General features: G+C 38.2%; 1 protein-coding gene across 1 annotated transcript; it reads left to right on the top strand.

The window, feature by feature from the left end:
* Positions 1 to 2,395: 2,395 nt before the first annotated feature.
* Positions 2,396 to 16,727, top strand: SFT2D1 (SFT2 domain containing 1). Its single transcript, XM_035896568.1, has 8 exons — positions 2,396 to 2,505; positions 2,896 to 3,010; positions 5,843 to 5,925; positions 8,707 to 8,788; positions 10,449 to 10,484; positions 11,196 to 11,254; positions 12,690 to 12,719; positions 14,599 to 16,727. Exons 1-8 carry the CDS (start codon positions 2,396 to 2,398, stop codon positions 14,636 to 14,638), a joined length of 555 nt encoding a protein of 184 aa, XP_035752461.1. The 3' UTR covers positions 14,639 to 16,727.
* The last annotated feature ends 561 nt before the right edge of the window (positions 16,728 to 17,288 follow it).

Raw genomic sequence — 17,288 nt, 5'->3', positions numbered from 1 at the left:
CCCCAGGCATGTAATTTGCATGGCAATTTTTTCAGTCTTCTAAATAAAAGCTTCTGCTAATGCAAATATCGTAGAGTGTAATGCCAGCAATTTTTATCTGAAATCTAGGATTAGCTGTACGGCTTATGTCAGACAACAACAACAAAAAAGTCCTAATCACCCTTACGTTGTTTCCTTCTTTTGTTGCATAGGCAGCTTAGACTAACTAACTTTTTCTTAGGGTTCTGGTTCATAGTGTATTGAGTGTAGGTGTAAGAAACCAAATTGTTACTTCAGGGTGTCTCACGGCCCCTCTTAAAGAAATGACTGCTTCTGCAGCACGTACAGCAGAATAGGCAGGCGCTGTGTCAGCTCTTCAACTTTTACAGATTGTAGCCTGGCATTTTAGCACAAGGTGAAGTCTGTGGTTTAAGTAGTTGAAGTATGTACCCGTTACTCAACTTCTGCAGCAAGGTGCTTTGCTACAGGGGTGAAATGGGCATCTCGGAAAGGTAACCAGTTCCATTCCTTCCATGAAACCTAAAAAGTATTAGATATCATGGACTAAGAAAATGCATGAGTAGATCTCCAGTTTCAGGACATCAAATGCTGCATTAACTAGGTTCAGTTTGATACCATAAATGGTGATGGCATCAGGAATCAGCCTTCGTTTTAATGCCAATTAATTTATTTAGTTTTATTATGACAGCGAATGCTATGTTGTAGTGTTCTGGCAGCTGTCATGCCACAGCTTATCTTCCTGCACTTCATGTGCATGTATTGTCAATATAAGTTTTTAAGAATTAAATCCATAAAATATATTAAACTAGTTTTAAAATAACTTTTTATATCTTGTGGCACCTTTTTGTTCCAAGCCTTTGTGTGGTTCACTTATTTGTGGTGTTGGTATTTTTTCCACCTAATAACTGTTAGGGATTTAAATGAAGAAAAAGCTATTTTCAAATTTATATGAAAAATGAAATTTCCTGGTAGCTGTTTCAGGAACACTGTCAAATATTAAGACTAGAAGTAGAAGAGCAGTAAGTGGCATCAGTGTGCCTGATACACCTGAAGAAATGATTTACCTTCATGCTTTCCCTATTTTCTAGGCATTTGAAATGCATACGTTGGGTGTACTGATAGTATTGGCCTATCCACACACTTCATTTCTGAGTGGGGATGGAAAGGATTTTTAATTTTCTGTGTGCGTGTGTGTACATGTGATTAGTTGCATGAATAGGTGTAACTAAAAGTATGATTCAAATGGGTATCTTCAGTTATGTCCTCCCAGCTCTTCCTGCACTTCTTACATGTATAGGCATTCAGGTATATGACTGTCAAATCTGATTTCAAATAATAAACCATCTTTCAGTTACTGTTTTTGTCTATTTCTTTAATGCGTACATAAGGATAAAGAATTGGATCTAACAAGGTAAGCCGCATCTTCTGACCTTTGGGAAGTTCTGTCTTAAATGCCAAACACAGAGAAGGGGAAGGAAAATTCAGAACAACATTGTATCCCAGCTCTGTGTCTGCTCAGACAGTATGCAAGCGTAAAAGATTATTTTTAGTATCCTGATCCCCCTTCTTAAGTACGTATTCAAAGTATTTAATCTGATTAAATAAGATTAGTAATTTTTTAATAAATAGAACGTAGTCCAAGCTATTCCTTGTTGACGGACATTCAGATGCTGATTCATCATGGCTCATAAATGTGTGCTTGTATGTGGCCCTTTTCTATTAAACTCTAGGTATGGATTCTTCATTTGTGCAGATGTGAAATCATTCTAAGCAGTAACCAAATTTCATTCATTCACGTACCACTACCTGAAAGAAATTTCTTAAAAGAATAGGTGAAACATCAAGCTCATTGGTTGGGGAAGCCTTAACTTGTATATTTGGTTAATAATACTTGATTGAAAATACCTGTAGACGAGATAACGAGAGGGCAAGTTTGCTTGTGTCATCTGAAAAAATAGGAAAGTTAGCTTTTTATAGTCCTCTTACGTAAGCTGAAGCAACACTTCACTTAATAGACCGGTTTAGAATAGAAAGCGTATTTCATTTTAGTCACCTGGAGTAAGCTGAAATGCGTTGCTCTTACAGCATGGGTGGAGAAGGTGAGGTGAGCTGAGCATGTCGAACTGGTCACTTCTGCTGAAAGGGGCTGTTTTTCTGGCAGCTATGTGGCCCTGCCTCTTTCCTTCTATCAGTCCCGCCACTTTCCTGACATCTTGCTGAACTGCTTTGGCTCATTAGTCTAGCATAGGACTAAGTCATCAGACTAGAGGGAACACCAGTTCTTTTCCTGCTTGGTAAGTTGTGTCGGCTTGCTCAGCTCATTCAAGGGTCTTGCAGCTCCTGGTGTCACGCTGGAGAAGCAGGAGGCGGAATTACCCCTTACAGCAAGGTGGCCATGCCTACACCGTCACCCTGTAAGGAACAGGAATTGAAGTGGAATCACATTGCTTACAGTGGAGACTTGTATGAATATGTACGATGGATTCTGTCTAGTAACAGGAAAAGGTAGTAAAGTCTATAGGAACATACAGTGCTGTGTGAATAGATAGGTTCATCTGCAAATTGCTAGAAGGTCCGTTCATTCTTTTTGCTCTGGTCCAACTGGTAATTTTCTACTCTAATTGTATGGTGAAAGGAAGTCTGTTTGAAACTGCAGCGGTATCACTTGACTGCCAGGATATAGCTTCACAGGTTTTGTCTTTTTTTGTCTGTTTGTTTTGGAAATATGTTTCCAGACTGCTAATATAATGTCTTAAGCTAGAATAATTAGTGCGCAAGCAACTGCTAAGCAAGGTAGAATAATTTTTTCTGGCTAAAAAATTATTTTGTTTGAAATGAAGGACTTAATAAAGAAAAAAATACCCTTTAGATTGTTCAAAACTGGGTTTGTAATAGCCTTTTTCTTTCCTTTCCTCCTATTAAGGTCCTCGATGCCTCAACACTCAGCTTTGGTACTCGAGTCAGATGGTTTGCCATATGTTTTGTTGCTGGCATTGTGTGTTCTATTCTTGTAAGTAAAGTTTTGGGTTTGTTTTTTTTTCCCCCATACTTTATTAATGTTCTACAGTAGAACCTCATTCATATTCATACTTAATATGTGATCTGTGTTTGCTTTATCCTGCATCCTAAATTTTGTATCCATAAATTTAACTGGACATTAAATGTATAATTAGCATGTAGGGGCTCTTCCACAAACTATGATTTTGACAGTCTTTCTTCCATTCACAGCAGTGAGCACTTTTATTCTAATGTAATAAAAATTCTTACTAAAAGGTGGGGACACTGACAAAATACGCTATATTTTTAATTTAGATTTGTGAGTGGTGTACTAGGAAAGAGTTTTTGCTGTACCCTTCTTATTTTTGTTCTCTCCAGTAAAAGTGGAAAAAGGAGAGGGAGACTAGAAAGGTTTTTAAAAGCTGAAGAAACCACAAGTGTCACCTGTCATACTCACAAATCAATGGGTGATGACTGCGGTGGCATGTTGACACTTCAAAAACCTGCTGTACTCCTGTTGATCGTACGGTCAGCAAATCATTTGTTCATTCTTGAACTAGAGGTGTTGGCAGGAGACTTAAGCCTGCAGTTACAAGTTGAGATCTGTTAATTGACTGGGTCTACCAAAATCTGACATGGGTAACTTGTACTACAAAGCAGTTTTTCATCTGTGTGAGGAGTCCCAGAAGCAGGTGAAATAACATTGGGGAAGTAGCCAGACTGCTGGTTTGGGTTGTTTTTTCTTGTTTGGCTTTTTTGGGGGGGGTTTCTTTGGGGTTTGGGGGGGTTTTGTTTTTTTTTTTTTCTTGTTTGGGGTGTTTTTTGTTTGTTTTGTTATGAAGTAGAATGTTACTTTTGATATAAGCTGGTCAGCAGCCTTTGGCTAATGTGTGGGGATGACATTTGTAGTTTTTGTGGCAACTGTCAGGCAGATTGCCTGGACTCTTAATGCATTCTGGTAGTAGGATGGAGGAACTTGTCCTCCTTGTGTGCATTAGTTTCTGGTGTTGCTGTTATTTAAATGACTGTGGCTGCTCCTTCATTTATCATGAAAAGTTTTTGTAAAAAGGAGAGACTTGCGTAATGACAGGAAGAAGCAGCTGTGGAGGAGCAACATGTTGATTGATTGAGGCACTCGCTTAGAGATAGCCACTCACTGGATTCTCCTGCAGGTGGAAGTTTCTGATTCTTTATCAAAACTTGCAGTTTGTTAGACTCCCTGAGACCCAGAGGTCAACCAGAACAATAGCTGGTCTCACCTATGAGAGGTCTTATTTAAGTGGTAATAAGTTATAATAATAATAATATAAATATTATATTATATAAATTTTCTATGTATAAAATATATAAATTTATATAAATTCCTATAAATAAAGGAACTGGAGAGTGGTGTTCTTCGTATTGATATCTATGCCAAGTACAGTGACACAAACTCCGGCCAGATGCTTGTGTTAAAGAAGGGGCAAGTTCTAGGGAGGGAGCTCAATTTTGGGTTGGAATATCCCTTTTTTAGGGTTGCTTAAGCATTATTTGCTTGACTTCCCCTCCCCCCCCTCTATTTTTTTTCCCCGCAAGTAGTATTTAACCAATATAATCACAAATTTTAGAACACACTATGTTTGTGCTTTAACACCTATTTCTGGGCAGGTTAACATCACTCTTGTTGCTGCTGGTTTTTTAGTGTTTAATTTTTGTGCCTGTTCTGTATCACATGCTATGAAATAATGAAACAACAAATAAAAGGCTTTAGGATCTTAGTTTCCTAAAATTATCTTGCACTTGATAGATAAGAGTCAAAACTCTGCTAGTGTGTTTGTGGACCTCGTATCTTCGAGAGTTTGGAGGCAGCTCCCTAGCTGAGCTTTGCCACCTTCTGCTTCAGGTTATGGACCTTTTGCTGCAGCATTAGGGACGCCGTCAAAGAAATGCTCAGGTTGTCCTTTACAGGCGTGTACCTGATCTTTAGATCTCTTATGTCCACAACCTGGTATATTTATTATGTTCTTGGGTGGCCAAAATTGCAGGCGGTGGTTTTTTTTTTTTTTAGTCTTTGCAAAGTGTCCATTTGCTTTCCTTATAGAATACAATTACAGTGTTGCAGTTTTTCATGATTGCTTGTATTGTGGTTTGTGCAAAAGGACACCACTGATGCCCACTGAAATTGCAATTAGGTAGACCATAGTTAGAATATAGTTGCCTTTTGTTTTTTTTTTTCTTTTTTGCAGGACAGCGTCCACATCATAGCTTAAAAAAAAAAAGTTAAAAACAACAACAACAAAAAAACCCCCTAAAAACATGTTTTGCTTCTAGTTTAGGTTATATTTCTCCCTGATCATCATAGGGACTGTGATCAGCAGAAGACTTTGGGGTTTTTTTGTGTGTTTAGTGGAAAAAAGAGATGTCTGGAAGTGTGAATTATAAAATATTTCTGTTCAGCCTCTGTGTATCCAGACTGTGAGTCCAGATGGTTGATTGGACGAGAAAGGAGATTGGGTGTATTAATGTGGCTTTATGACATTTTTTCTTCTGTGTGCAGAGGTATATCATGTATAGTGGGGCACTGTAACAAAACTGAAAGTGTCATAAATAGAATAAATGTTATAAACTACATAAACATTGCCTAGTTGTGAAAATATTGTGAAATCTAGTAAACCAATGTTATTTTGCCAGTAGGTGGCAATAGAAGTATGCTGAATATTGACTACTACAAATCTGAGAACAGTGTATGGTATATCTACTGGTATATGTTAGAATCACACTCTTCGTAGTCTGAAAATATAGACTATAAAATCTAAGTAAATTGAATTAACTAATTACAAACATACAAATAACCTATCTTTTATAGGGAACAGCATTGCTATGGCTCCCAAAGGGAATCAAACTTTTTGCAGTGTTTTACACCCTGGGAAATATTGCTGCATTAGCCAGGTATGATTTCTTAATTATTGTTATTAGAAAAGAATCCTCTTTTTATCTACACTTTCATTTGCTTTTACTCTAAAAAGGTGTCTTTTTATGTTACGTATAAACAAATTATTTTCATATTGAAATGCTAATAAGATAAAATCTTGTTTGTCTTACAGTTTTAAGATTGTCATAATTGGTGAATATCAGTTCTTCACTTGTTATTGCCCCATTATGATGTCTTACGTGATTGTTTTGTGGAAGCATCACAATTGCTATCTGAAGGATGAATGACACATTGCTGGCTGAATGTTTTGTACTTTTTAAGTCCTTCTGCCAGGTACAGAGGTACCTCGGTTTCAGGGGCAAATTGGTAGTCTGCCCACTGTGTGGATGCTTTGTTACTGGAAGGAGCTTTTTGCTTTTAACAGAGAGAGATAGCATCTTGTTTCTAGGAAAACTCTTTGAAAAAGGAGAGGTTCAGGAAATCCTCGTTTTGACTCTTAAGGCCAGGCGGAGTCTAAAAGTCATTTACAGTGTATTTTTAAACTCTGTGCTTGGTTCTTTGCAGTGTCCTCCTTCTTCTACTGTCTTGGCATAGTTGAAGCATGGTCATGGGACTCAGAACCCATGGAGTCTGGTCTTGACTTTCATGGACTCTCTGACTTTAGTCAAGTTACTTAACTCTTGAGTCAAGGCATTGTTAATCTATTAAAACTCCAGCAATGAGATGTTAACATTTGAGAAATGTGATGATGTGCTGCTTTTCCTCAATAAATTTGTTAGGGGACAAAAATGTTTATACTGGTACTGAGTCTCATGGTATAACTATTCCATCTCATACTAAAACAAGACAAAAAGTTAATACTGGAGGTAGGCAAAACTGAATATTTCCCTTTCTCTCCCTTACCTTATTTTTTTATTCTTCATTGTTGTTTTTTTATTTTGGTTGATTTTTTTTCTTACCTAGTATTTTGGGTGCATTTTCACTGTTTCAAATTAAATTAGCATTTTAGAAACTTGGCACTAATCAAGTCGAATTGTCAGTGAACTAAGAGAAAGCTTTTACAGACTGGTATTTATTTTAGGAGAATGCTGAAAAACTTTAGTCTGGACTCCAACTAAAATTAGAAGTAAAAAGAGGCTCCCTTTCCCTTCAGTGGTCCTTTTGGATATAGACAACAGGCAACTGGCTTCTAAGAACAGTGGGGAATAACAATAATGTCCCAAATTGACAAGATTTAAACTTTTTCTGGCTTGTTTGCAAGTTTGTATTTAAAACAAATGCAGTTACCACTTTTACTAAATAGTCCTGTCTAGCCTGTTTTTACTACGATTTTCTAACCACAAATGTGAAAACAAGGATACTTACTGATTCTTTTCTGGGATGATGGGTGTGTCTTCTATAGAACGTATTGTATGTAAGAAATACCCTGTGCAAGTGGAGGACCTCTAGTTTTTTTCCAACCTTTCTGCTCCTTATGGATTCTCTTGCATCTCTGGAGAAGCTCTTGTGATGTCCATCCTTCAATGCTAACCAGGCTAGCATCAATGCGTTTTGCTTTCTATATTTTTTCTGCCTATTTTATGTGGCCTGAACCTCCTTCATTTTATCATCATATTTTCATCATCCCTGTCCTTCCACTAGCTAACCAATTTTTTATTCTAGTTCTTCAGGTCTCTTTTTTTTTTTTTTTTGTGTGTGTGTACGTTTATTTAATTTTATGGCCCAGCAGCCAAGACTAAAAAATACTGAGAAAAAGTTAGTTTGGATCACAGTGAATTTAAAACTTTCTTTTTAGTACTGAATTGAGGGGTTTTTTTTTCCATTAAACATGGACTTTTGAGATCTGTCTATGCAACTTAAAGAAGAAAAACAAAGTTAAGAGAAGGGGATATATACACAAAGTTACTGGTAGGGAAACATCTGGGTGTTGGGAGGCTGTGGGTTCAGTTTAGTGCTTGCGACATGGATTCCTGTATTCTTCTATCTCTGAAGGTGTATGCCTCACCAGGTTTATGACTGGTTTCAGGAAAACTAGAAAATTAGTTGAAAGTAGGTTTCCTACTCTGCAGTAAAGCATTCAGACCACCACAAGGTTACAGGCATTCTCACTCTCACTAAATATTTTCTAGAAAGCAGAATGGCTTCAAAAACAGGGAAGGGAGAGATTATTTTCAGAATATTTGAAGCCAGATAATTACTCTTACAGTTGTAAATTCTTGGTTCACGTCACGTTTCTTTGCAAGAACTGGTACAGCATAGCATTACTGATGGTTTTCATTCTCCCTTCAAGTTAACTACAGAATAGAACAAAGCAGGAGGATTTAATATAAACTACTGAAGTTTTTCCTTCTTTTTTGCTTGCTGAGTTTGGGCAAAGAGTTAGAGCTTCCCTGTAATATTGATTGTAGCTACTTGTGTGCTGCCCGGCTAAGATGTTTATTGTTAAACAGAAATTTTCTGCAGAAGTTTGGTCTTTGTATTCTTTTGGCAAGTCAGTTCTTAAAAACAGCCTCAACATGAAATTCACTGGACTTCAACTCGACAACCCTCTGATATAAGTGCTGATGTTTTGGAAAGAATTTCATGACCAAGGGTGACTCAATGCATAAACTGTTTCCAGGATTAAATTCATGGAGTATTTCACCTTCATTCAGATGTCTGTTGTTAAACACTGAAATGCCTTTTTTAAAGCCTTTGTACTCATCTAACTTTTGGAAAACTGGTTAATTACCTATTGTTTTTTGCAAAGATTTATTTGAAAGTGATTTACCATTTGTTTTGCTTTTTCCCTCCTATAGTACATGTTTCCTGATGGGGCCACTGAAACAATTGAAAGCAATGTTTGAGCCAAAAAGATTAATAGCTACAGTTGTGATGTTGGTAAATATGCTGTCTTTACTTCCTTTTGCTAAAAAGTTTTCCTGTAGCCTCAAAGCTAAATATGAGGCTTTTCTAAAGAGAGGTTATTTCTCAGTCCAATTCTTCTTTGTACTGAGTACTAATATGGGTTGTATATTCTTTTTCTCATGCACTCACACGAAAAAAAAGTTCTCATTTGACAAGCTCACATTTGACTGCATCTTTTCGAGAAGTGACTTGATCCTACTTTTTGCCATGTGTTTTAGGGAAGTTAATGTTTCATAGGTCTGCAGTAAAAATGTCCAAGAATATCTCCAGTTCTCCAGAGTCTCTGCTGAGCATGAATTCTCTGACGCTTCATAGCTGTGGGCTTTTTCTGGTCAAGCTGGGGGCCTAAGCCAGATGCTAAAATAGCCAACACAAATATTACTTCCTTTGTTATCCTATCATCCACTATGCTCAGACACAGTGACAAAGAAAGTATCTTGCTTTGAAGGCTGTAGAAACAAGACATATGTCGGGGAAATGGAAAAAGAACAGACAGTAGAAAAAACACGACAGACCTACCTACCTACCCATGAAGAGAAGCTACCAACGAGGCTAGAAAGAGACAGAATGAAAGGTTTCATCGAATAGGGAACAGGAATACTGGATGAGAGCTAAGACTGTTAGGATGGAAAATTTCAATAATACAGAGAACTGGTAAACTCCTAAAGTTCGGAAAACTTTTGATGTATTCAACTGTTTTTCTTCCCTATCCTAACACGAAACTACAATTGTAGGCGACTCAGGAGTCACAAATATGTTTGGAAAATTTCAAGAGAGTTGGTTACTTTTATTTCTTTCAGTAAAATGCCAACACATGTTTTTCAGTGAAAACTAATTTAGAGTTTTGTTCTGTTTTCTATTATGTGTAATGACAAATGGAGAGAGCCAGGTGAGATTTAGTGGAAAAAGTTTGAATTGCTGCTTGCACAAATGGTGTGATTAATTTGGCTTAGTAAACTATATCATTGTGATGTTCCATCAAAGGTGTGTAAGTAGCTTGAATAAAGCTTCATGTGAGCTTTTTCACTGTGTACGAAGCAGCTGCTCCCTAGTGGGCTCTTCATTACTGTCAGAAGATGAAAAATCACTGGCAGAAGCAGCAGAGCCTGTGTTTGCCAAATGCCGAATTGTGAATAGGTGTGTTTAATAATGGGTTGTTCATAGTGATGCACATAACATCAACACCTGACAAGAAAGGTATGAATACTAGACCCAAAATGATAGTATGTACTGAGATAATAGAATAGCAGTTCCCAGACTACTTGGTTGCTTTCAAGCAAGCTTTATCATCTAAGCCCACCTCTTAATAGACCTAACACATAAGGCTACACAGACCTGGTTATACTCCTCCTGATTCCTGAAGTCAGTTCCTGCCTCCTCTTTCTTCTAAGACTTGTCCCAGCCTTTCTGGCCATGGAGCACATCATACTGTGCTTTGGAAAACACCAGTTTACATGGAGTTCATCATACAGTCACTGTGTGACAGCTTTTGGCTCTGCTTGTTTAATGAGTCAAGTTTGAAAATGCTGATCACCCATTGAAAACATGACAACAGTTACTGTATTTGCTTTGTTGTGTATTTGAGTATTCATTCTTTCTTTTTTTTTTTTTTGTTCTCTTCCTCCCACTCCAGCTTTTCCTAGTATTGACTCTGTGTGCTGTATTCTGGGTAAGTGAGGATACTTTGTTCCTCTAAAGAGCAATCTAGCTTGGTTAGTTTATTGATTGTGTTACAGCTTTAACATACAGCTCAGTTGTAGAGTAAAGATGAGCTTGTGAGTGCAGTATTTCTGTTTTCAACTGCAGCTGAGTTTAGGTGGAGTGATGAGCATGGTGGCTACAAAGTAAATGCACCCTTCCATCTGCACATGATGTAGATGAGAATACAAAATCTAGAGCATCAGGTTCAGTCTGCAGACCTCTGGAATAAGAACTAAGAAAAGCAAGTTAAAATGTATAAAATACAGAAATCACAGGTATAGAATATTAAACTGATTAAGACAAAGGAGGAGACATAAAAGAACAAGTACCTTCAGGCATCATGATTGAAAAACTGGCTGTAGTTATGTTACATAGAAGTGAATATGTAGCTGAAGCGAACTTCACATCTGCAGAAGTACAGTATTGTGAATGAAAGTGTTAGCATTGATGCTGTTAAGTGTTTCCAAAGCTAGAGAAGTTTTCATAGCATGATGCTAATGGGGTGACGGATAAAATTAATGGAAAGTAGTTAGAGTGGAAAGGAGTAGCAAATTAAGTTAAGGAAATTTAGGCATTGTCAGTTAACTAAATTTTCGGCTGAACAGGCTATTGCAGTTCTTTACAGTTTAGACCGGTGCAAAATGAACTAACTTGCAATATTTGCTTTATTTTTACTTAGTGGAACAAAAAAGGTTTGGCGATGTTATTCTGCATATTGCAGTTCTTGGCAATGACCTGGTAAGACTCTTAAAATTAATTTTAATTTCTTCTCCCTGCTCCTACACCCGCATGATTATAAACCTATATATATGCTTCGCATAATATAAGTGCCTAAATGCTAGCCTCAATCTGTAGCCTCAATCTGTTTTTCTAAGGTAGGCTGTGTAACTTCAGCAAAATCTATATGCAGTAGTCTTGCAAAAATGGTAATTTTAAGTATATTTTGCAGCGTGTGAACTTACTTGAGGCATATGAAAGGAATATATGTGCAAAAAACTCATGCCTTTTCTCTGTTGTGAAAGTAACTGTATACTCATATGTCCTGCTTTTGATTATCTCCCTCTTTTTTTTTTTCTTTTTTTTTGAGTTCTTAACTAAATTTTCATTTCTGAAGTGGAGGAAATTAAATAGCATTTACATAGGCTGTGTCCTGCCCCAAGAATATTCAGCAGCACTGGGTAAAGAGTGGGTGGATGTGAGTGAGAGGGTAAATTCAGTGCAGCAGGTGCTATGATGACCATCCAGATGCACTCAAGGGCTGGGCTTGGGGATGCGTGAGCACAGTGAGGTGAATGCCTGCGAGCCTGGCAGAAGTTTTGGACGTTACTGCTTTCTCCATGGAGATAAAACTGAACATACTTGGTTTCCTTGTCCCAGGTGAATTACTTGGTACCAACTCTGAGGCGATCCAAGGTGACCACAGTTCTTGTTTGAACTTGCCTTGAATGCACAGTGTCTATACTGAACCTGGATCTGCGGACAAATAACCATTTGTTCAGCTTAGGGACTGCTGGGCATCATGCTGGGCCCAGGTAAATGCTTGACACTAGACAGAGGGAACATTGCTAACTCACAGTATGTTCTAGAAGTTTACAGCAAACAGCTTCACACTTGCTAAGTGTCCTCGAGTTTGATCAGGCTGGGCGTGAGAACAAAACGCAGCTTGGAGGCCTGCAAGAAGCAAGTTTCAGAGGATAATAGAATTAACAGTTATTTGAGTGTCACGGTTGTGGCATATTATTCATACTACAACATATATCTGTATTTAGGGTTACATAAATAATATGATTAGATGTATATCTGCATACTAATGTATATTGTCTTTTAAACTGGAAGAAGTTGTCTCTGTCATCTTGAAGTACACAGTTTTCCTAGCAATCTCCATTCCTTTTGAAACTGGTGATAGCAAATCTGCTTTTTTAAGTGTATGTACAATAGAAGTTACGAACTATATTTAAAAAAAGGAAAAAGTAAACCAGGAATATGTTTAGTTCTTGCCCAAGCATGTCGCCTTTTCTCAGGTAAGCATTAAATTGAGTAGGTAGTATTGTTTAAAGTTTTGTTACAACAGATTGGTTTTATTAACGCTGGACTAAAGTGAAATAATTGGATTCTAGGAGAGATATGAACATTGTCAAATATACGTTTTTCCTCTTTTTTTTTTTTTTTTCAGGTATAGTCTGTCATATATTCCTTTTGCAAGGTGAGTCTGCATAATTACTCCCATCTTAACAAAAGTCGGCTATTGTTATGCTAGGGAGGGGGGAAAAGTCCTTAAATTTAGTATGTGAAAAAACATGGCTTCTGTCTTTCCTTTTAATTTTTAGAAAATTACATAGCTGAACTCAAAGTAATGCTTAGTACAAGCTTTAAATACAAGTAAAGTGCATAGTAATTCTTTGTTAAATTTCATTCTAGTTTTCATCACTGAAAATAAATGGAGTTTTTGGTTAAATTCTCCAGTGATTTAAAAATGCACTGATGCAATAGTGACCTTTCCAGTACTTACATTAAAAATAACTTATAGATCTGAGTTCTTAGCTAAAAGCAAACAAGCAAGCATAATGTCAGCTGCTGAGTCTACTTCCGAATTCCTCCATCACTTTTAGGAGAGGCAAAGGCAATGTGTTAATTCTCGTTTTGGCAAGCTGCTTTTTCATTTCACTCTTTTGTGTACAAAAAGGGAACAAAAGCCAACCAAACACCTTGTGAAACCCCATGCAAGTAAACAAACTGAAGAATCTATTTTTTCTAGAATGTTTCGCGCAAAATAGTCTTTTTCAGCTCTGTGTTTTCTAACAAGATAAAGTGCTTCTGTGTAGTGAGGTTTTCTGGAGCAAAAGTAGGGGGGGAAAAAAAAGAATACAAAGTATTGTATATCCCTTTCATCTGATGTCTTCTTGCAGTGTTTCTGTAGCTCTGCTGAAAACTCTGTACTATGGGGTTTTTTTTAAAGTTTCAGATTTGTCTGTTAGATTTTGTAAGTCAAAGAAGTGAATTTTACACAGGCTGCTTTTAGTAGTACAGCGATTTCTTTCGGGACTATTGAGTTATTTGCTTATGTGGAATGCTGTCATAAATTCCTTGTATAGGCTGCCTTTCTTACAGGGACAGTGATCTAAACCATGTTGAAGTGCCAGTGAACAGTGTTATGTAACTTTTTTTAGAAGTATGCGTTTATCTTGATTTCAACAAACTTGTCATACTTGACTTAACTCTGCTAATGGTTTACTCTTAACAACAATTTACATGTTATGTGTTTTTTGGGTGTTTTTTTTTTCCTTTTTAATTAATGGTGGCTCTCCCGCTGGCATGGCAAAAAAACCAAAACCAAACCAACAACAAAGCATGCATATAATGATTTTAAGGAGTTATGATAGTATTTTTCTTGATTTTTCAAATTGACTAACTGCAGCATGCAAATCCCACTCCTTAACAAGTTGTTACATTTTTGAGAAAATGAAACATAAAGGAGACTAGAGTGAGTGATCTAAGTGGAATAGTCAGAAAATGGTTTGTTGCTTGTTGGTTGAAGACACAGACCCCTTCAGATCTTCCAAACATTAAGGCTGAGCCAGCTCTCCATCCTGGAGTACCAGGACATGCACTGTAAACCCCTCAGCCTCTGCGGGTTTTTTCCTGCAGCACGATGGTCTAACTCCCATGGGGCTTGGACTCAAAGCACCTGTGCTTTGCTGATTGTCCGGATTTGGCGTGCTCCTCAACCCTGCCCTTGCTGGACAGCCTTCACAAAAAAAGGCTTTGACCTTTGCTAATCCACCAAGCGTGCTGCAGAACAACTTTTAGCACTGTGTCTGCATTTTTAGCATCTGCTTCAGTGTAAACAGTCCAGAAGACTTAGGCAACAGGGGCAGATCCGAGCTTCAGAATGGGCTTGAGCCTTTGCTTTAGCTGGTGCTGTGGATGTAATCAGTGTAATGATGGCTGTTAAGATCCTGCATTTGATAAACTATTGATTTTTGTCTTTAGTTTATGTAATATTTTTGATTTTAAATACGTAATGATTGATTATGTAAAGAAAATAACAAATACCTTAACTGACTTTTTTTTTCTTTTTAAAGGGATGCTGTGATTAAATGCTTCTCATCCTGTCTAGGGTAAATTAAAACCAGGAACCACTGTGTGCTTTAAAAGCTAACTCTTATTCCTCTGTGAATGTTGCTCAGAAAACTATACTTTTCCACTCATGAAATACCCAGTAACAATTTAGTATTTTCCTTGCCTTTTGCATTTGGGGGTTTAAATAATTTTTCCTAGAAACAGTTTTAAAAATAAATTGGGTGAACTGTTTGTGTTCACCCTGGAATTTTTAGGCTATTTTTAACAAGGAAGTACATTTAAATACCTTGTGCAGGCGAGTCTTAAAACTACCTTGCATCCAGTAACACAGTTTATTCCCCAGTGGAGGCAGACCACTAAGATCTGGGTTGTATGCTTAAAGATTTCACTTACAGTTCTGTCAAAAATTTGCGATGTGCCGTTTATGTTTGTACATTATTCACTGTATGCTTTTCCAAAGACAGAGTTTTATAAACATTGTAAAGATTTGGTAAGTTATATGCTGCTTTGAAATGTCTATACATGTGCCTTATGGAAAAAGCTTAATGAGAAGATGTGAAAGGTCTGTTTAAAGCCTGTTGAATTTTATTAAAAAGCTATATTTTAAACGTTTTTTCTTTACTTTCATACTTAAATACTTTTTAGTAAAAGAACTTATGGCTAAGGTATAAATGATATTTGTGAAATAAATCAACTTTAAAGGTGCCCAAACTATTTTTTATTTAGGTATCTGCTTATAGAGGACTGAAAATTTCAGCATTGCACTTGAATAACTATGAAAATTTATTAAAAAGTGGGGTATGTATACAACTGTATCCAAATTTGGTTATTAGATCTGCAGAAGTGACTTTAAAGCTTCTTTGTGTTGGTGTTTAGACAAACTGTTCATTCTGACTTAAACTGGTAACGGATTGGAGTGAAATGCTCTAATACTTTGCCTAGCTTCAGTAAGATGTTCTTGTTTCTAGTTTTTTGCAGCTAAGCGCCATTCAGTTATTCAGGAGCGAAGTGAAATCCTTAACATTTGATGGCCAACACTATTACCAGGAGGTTCTTTTTAGTACAGGTTGGGTGTGCTTGATGGCCTGCGGTCTAAACCCCAGTTGTTTTGGATTCTTTTTCCCTGCTAATCCAAAAATAGAAGAATGGATGGATTTGAAAAGATGTGAGCTGCAGTGTCAGGAAGGGGAAACCCCCCTGACTTTTAGTATTCAGGGTTCAGGCTGAAGAGAGGAATTGCAGTACGTTCCTGCTAAATCTCTGTATTGTTGCACAATATAGCAACATCTCTTGGGGAAGCTGTAGAAAGGATGACTGCATGATTTTTTGCAGCTAAACTGCCAACCAAGCCACACCTTCTAGGTGATCAATAACAATAAATGGCCAGTGAGGAGGCATCCTTCCTGCTGGTGAGAGGGGACCAGGTAGCCCTGGCCCTGCAGCAGGCGCTTGGGCTTGTTCGTGCTGGGCAGTGCGGTGACAGCCTCTCCAGCTCTGCCCGTCACAGCCCTGGGGTGCTGGTGGGGCACTGAGGGAATTTTTTAGTTCCTTTTAGATTTCAGCTTGCACTGAAGGTGAGCCAGCCTGTGCGTAGGTAGTGATCCTGGCAGTGACTGTCACTGCCCCTTCCCCAGTTGCTGCTACTGACCACGACTGGCATGGGGGAGGTCCCACCGTCCGGGTTGGTGCCGCAGGACTGGGCAGTTGTTTGCTCCAGAGGTGGTTTTGCCCGTCAACTGCCAGTTCTGGTACATGATTGCCTTCACTGTGATCTTGAATTAGAATTTGGGGTTTTTTTCATGTGCTGTGGTAAATGACAGAGTTAGCATTCATCACGTAACACTTGGTATTAGATGACCAGAACAGAATGGGTTCAAGAACTGAAGCCTGAAAGTTCCATGTACGGGTATGCGCTGAGGTCTGCTACATCACGTGCTCTTACACATTTTTCTCTCCTGAACATTTAAGGATTCACTTTCTTCATCTGCATACAGAGCACACACACCGTGTTCTTTCATCGGTACCTTTTGCTCCTTCATACCCTGGCTTTGTTTGCTGCATACGAGTATTCCAAAAGTTCACACCCTCGTTGCACCCTCATTGTATGACACCCTTTTATGACACTGTGAAACCGCAGATGTGGAGATCTCTATCCCTGTGGATTGCATGCATCCTACCCATCTTCTGATGAACATCCGGTACCCTAATAAAAATAGTACTTTGAAGTAAAGTCTGTAAAAATTATTTGCCATGACTTTTTAGGCAAAATTTTTGAGCGGTAGTAATCTTGGATTCATAGGAAATACATGCTCACCTCTGTCAGTGTTTAGGGTACTTTCAAAGGCAAGAAACTACTGCCTTCCTCCTCAAAAAAAATAAAAACAAAAACACAGCAAAAAAAACCCCAACCGACCAACCCAACCCAGAAGCGTTGATGCCTCAGTCACAGAAGGAATTGAGGCTGGGAATGAGAAGAAGGATCTCTGGACTAGGCTCTTTTGTTACCCAGCCAGCCTGCTGTTATCCTCAGCGTGAGCTCGCGTGTTTTGGGGTTCCGTGGCGGTGCCACTCTGCTCTCGGTCTCGGCGTGGCTGCCGGTGCTCGTGCCCTGCCTGCCCGCCCTCGCGCGCGGTGGCTCCGGCGGCCGGGGGGCTGCAAGGGTCAGCGATGCTTTGAAGATGGCGTGAGGGCG

Source organism: Egretta garzetta, unplaced genomic scaffold (genome assembly GCF_000687185.1).
Source record: "Egretta garzetta isolate BGI_Z169 unplaced genomic scaffold, ASM68718v1 scaffold676, whole genome shotgun sequence".
Lineage (NCBI taxonomy): Eukaryota > Metazoa > Chordata > Aves > Pelecaniformes > Ardeidae > Egretta > Egretta garzetta.
Note: the sequence above shows the minus strand (reverse complement) of the source record. Positions and strands in the feature narration are given on the sequence as shown.

Bases quoted from the DNA above. Each gene is read 5' to 3' on its own strand.
- SFT2D1 (XM_035896568.1), top strand. From the start codon at position 2,396: ATGCCTACACCGTCACCCTGTAAGGAACAGGAATTGAAGTGGAATCAC. The intron at 5,926-8,706 runs GTATGATTTCTT...TCCCTCCTATAG, and splicing joins AATATTGCTGCATTAGCCAG to TACATGTTTCCTGATGGGGC. The intron at 11,255-12,689 runs GTAAGACTCTTA...TTTTTTTTTCAG, and splicing joins CAGTTCTTGGCAATGACCTG to GTATAGTCTGTCATATATTC.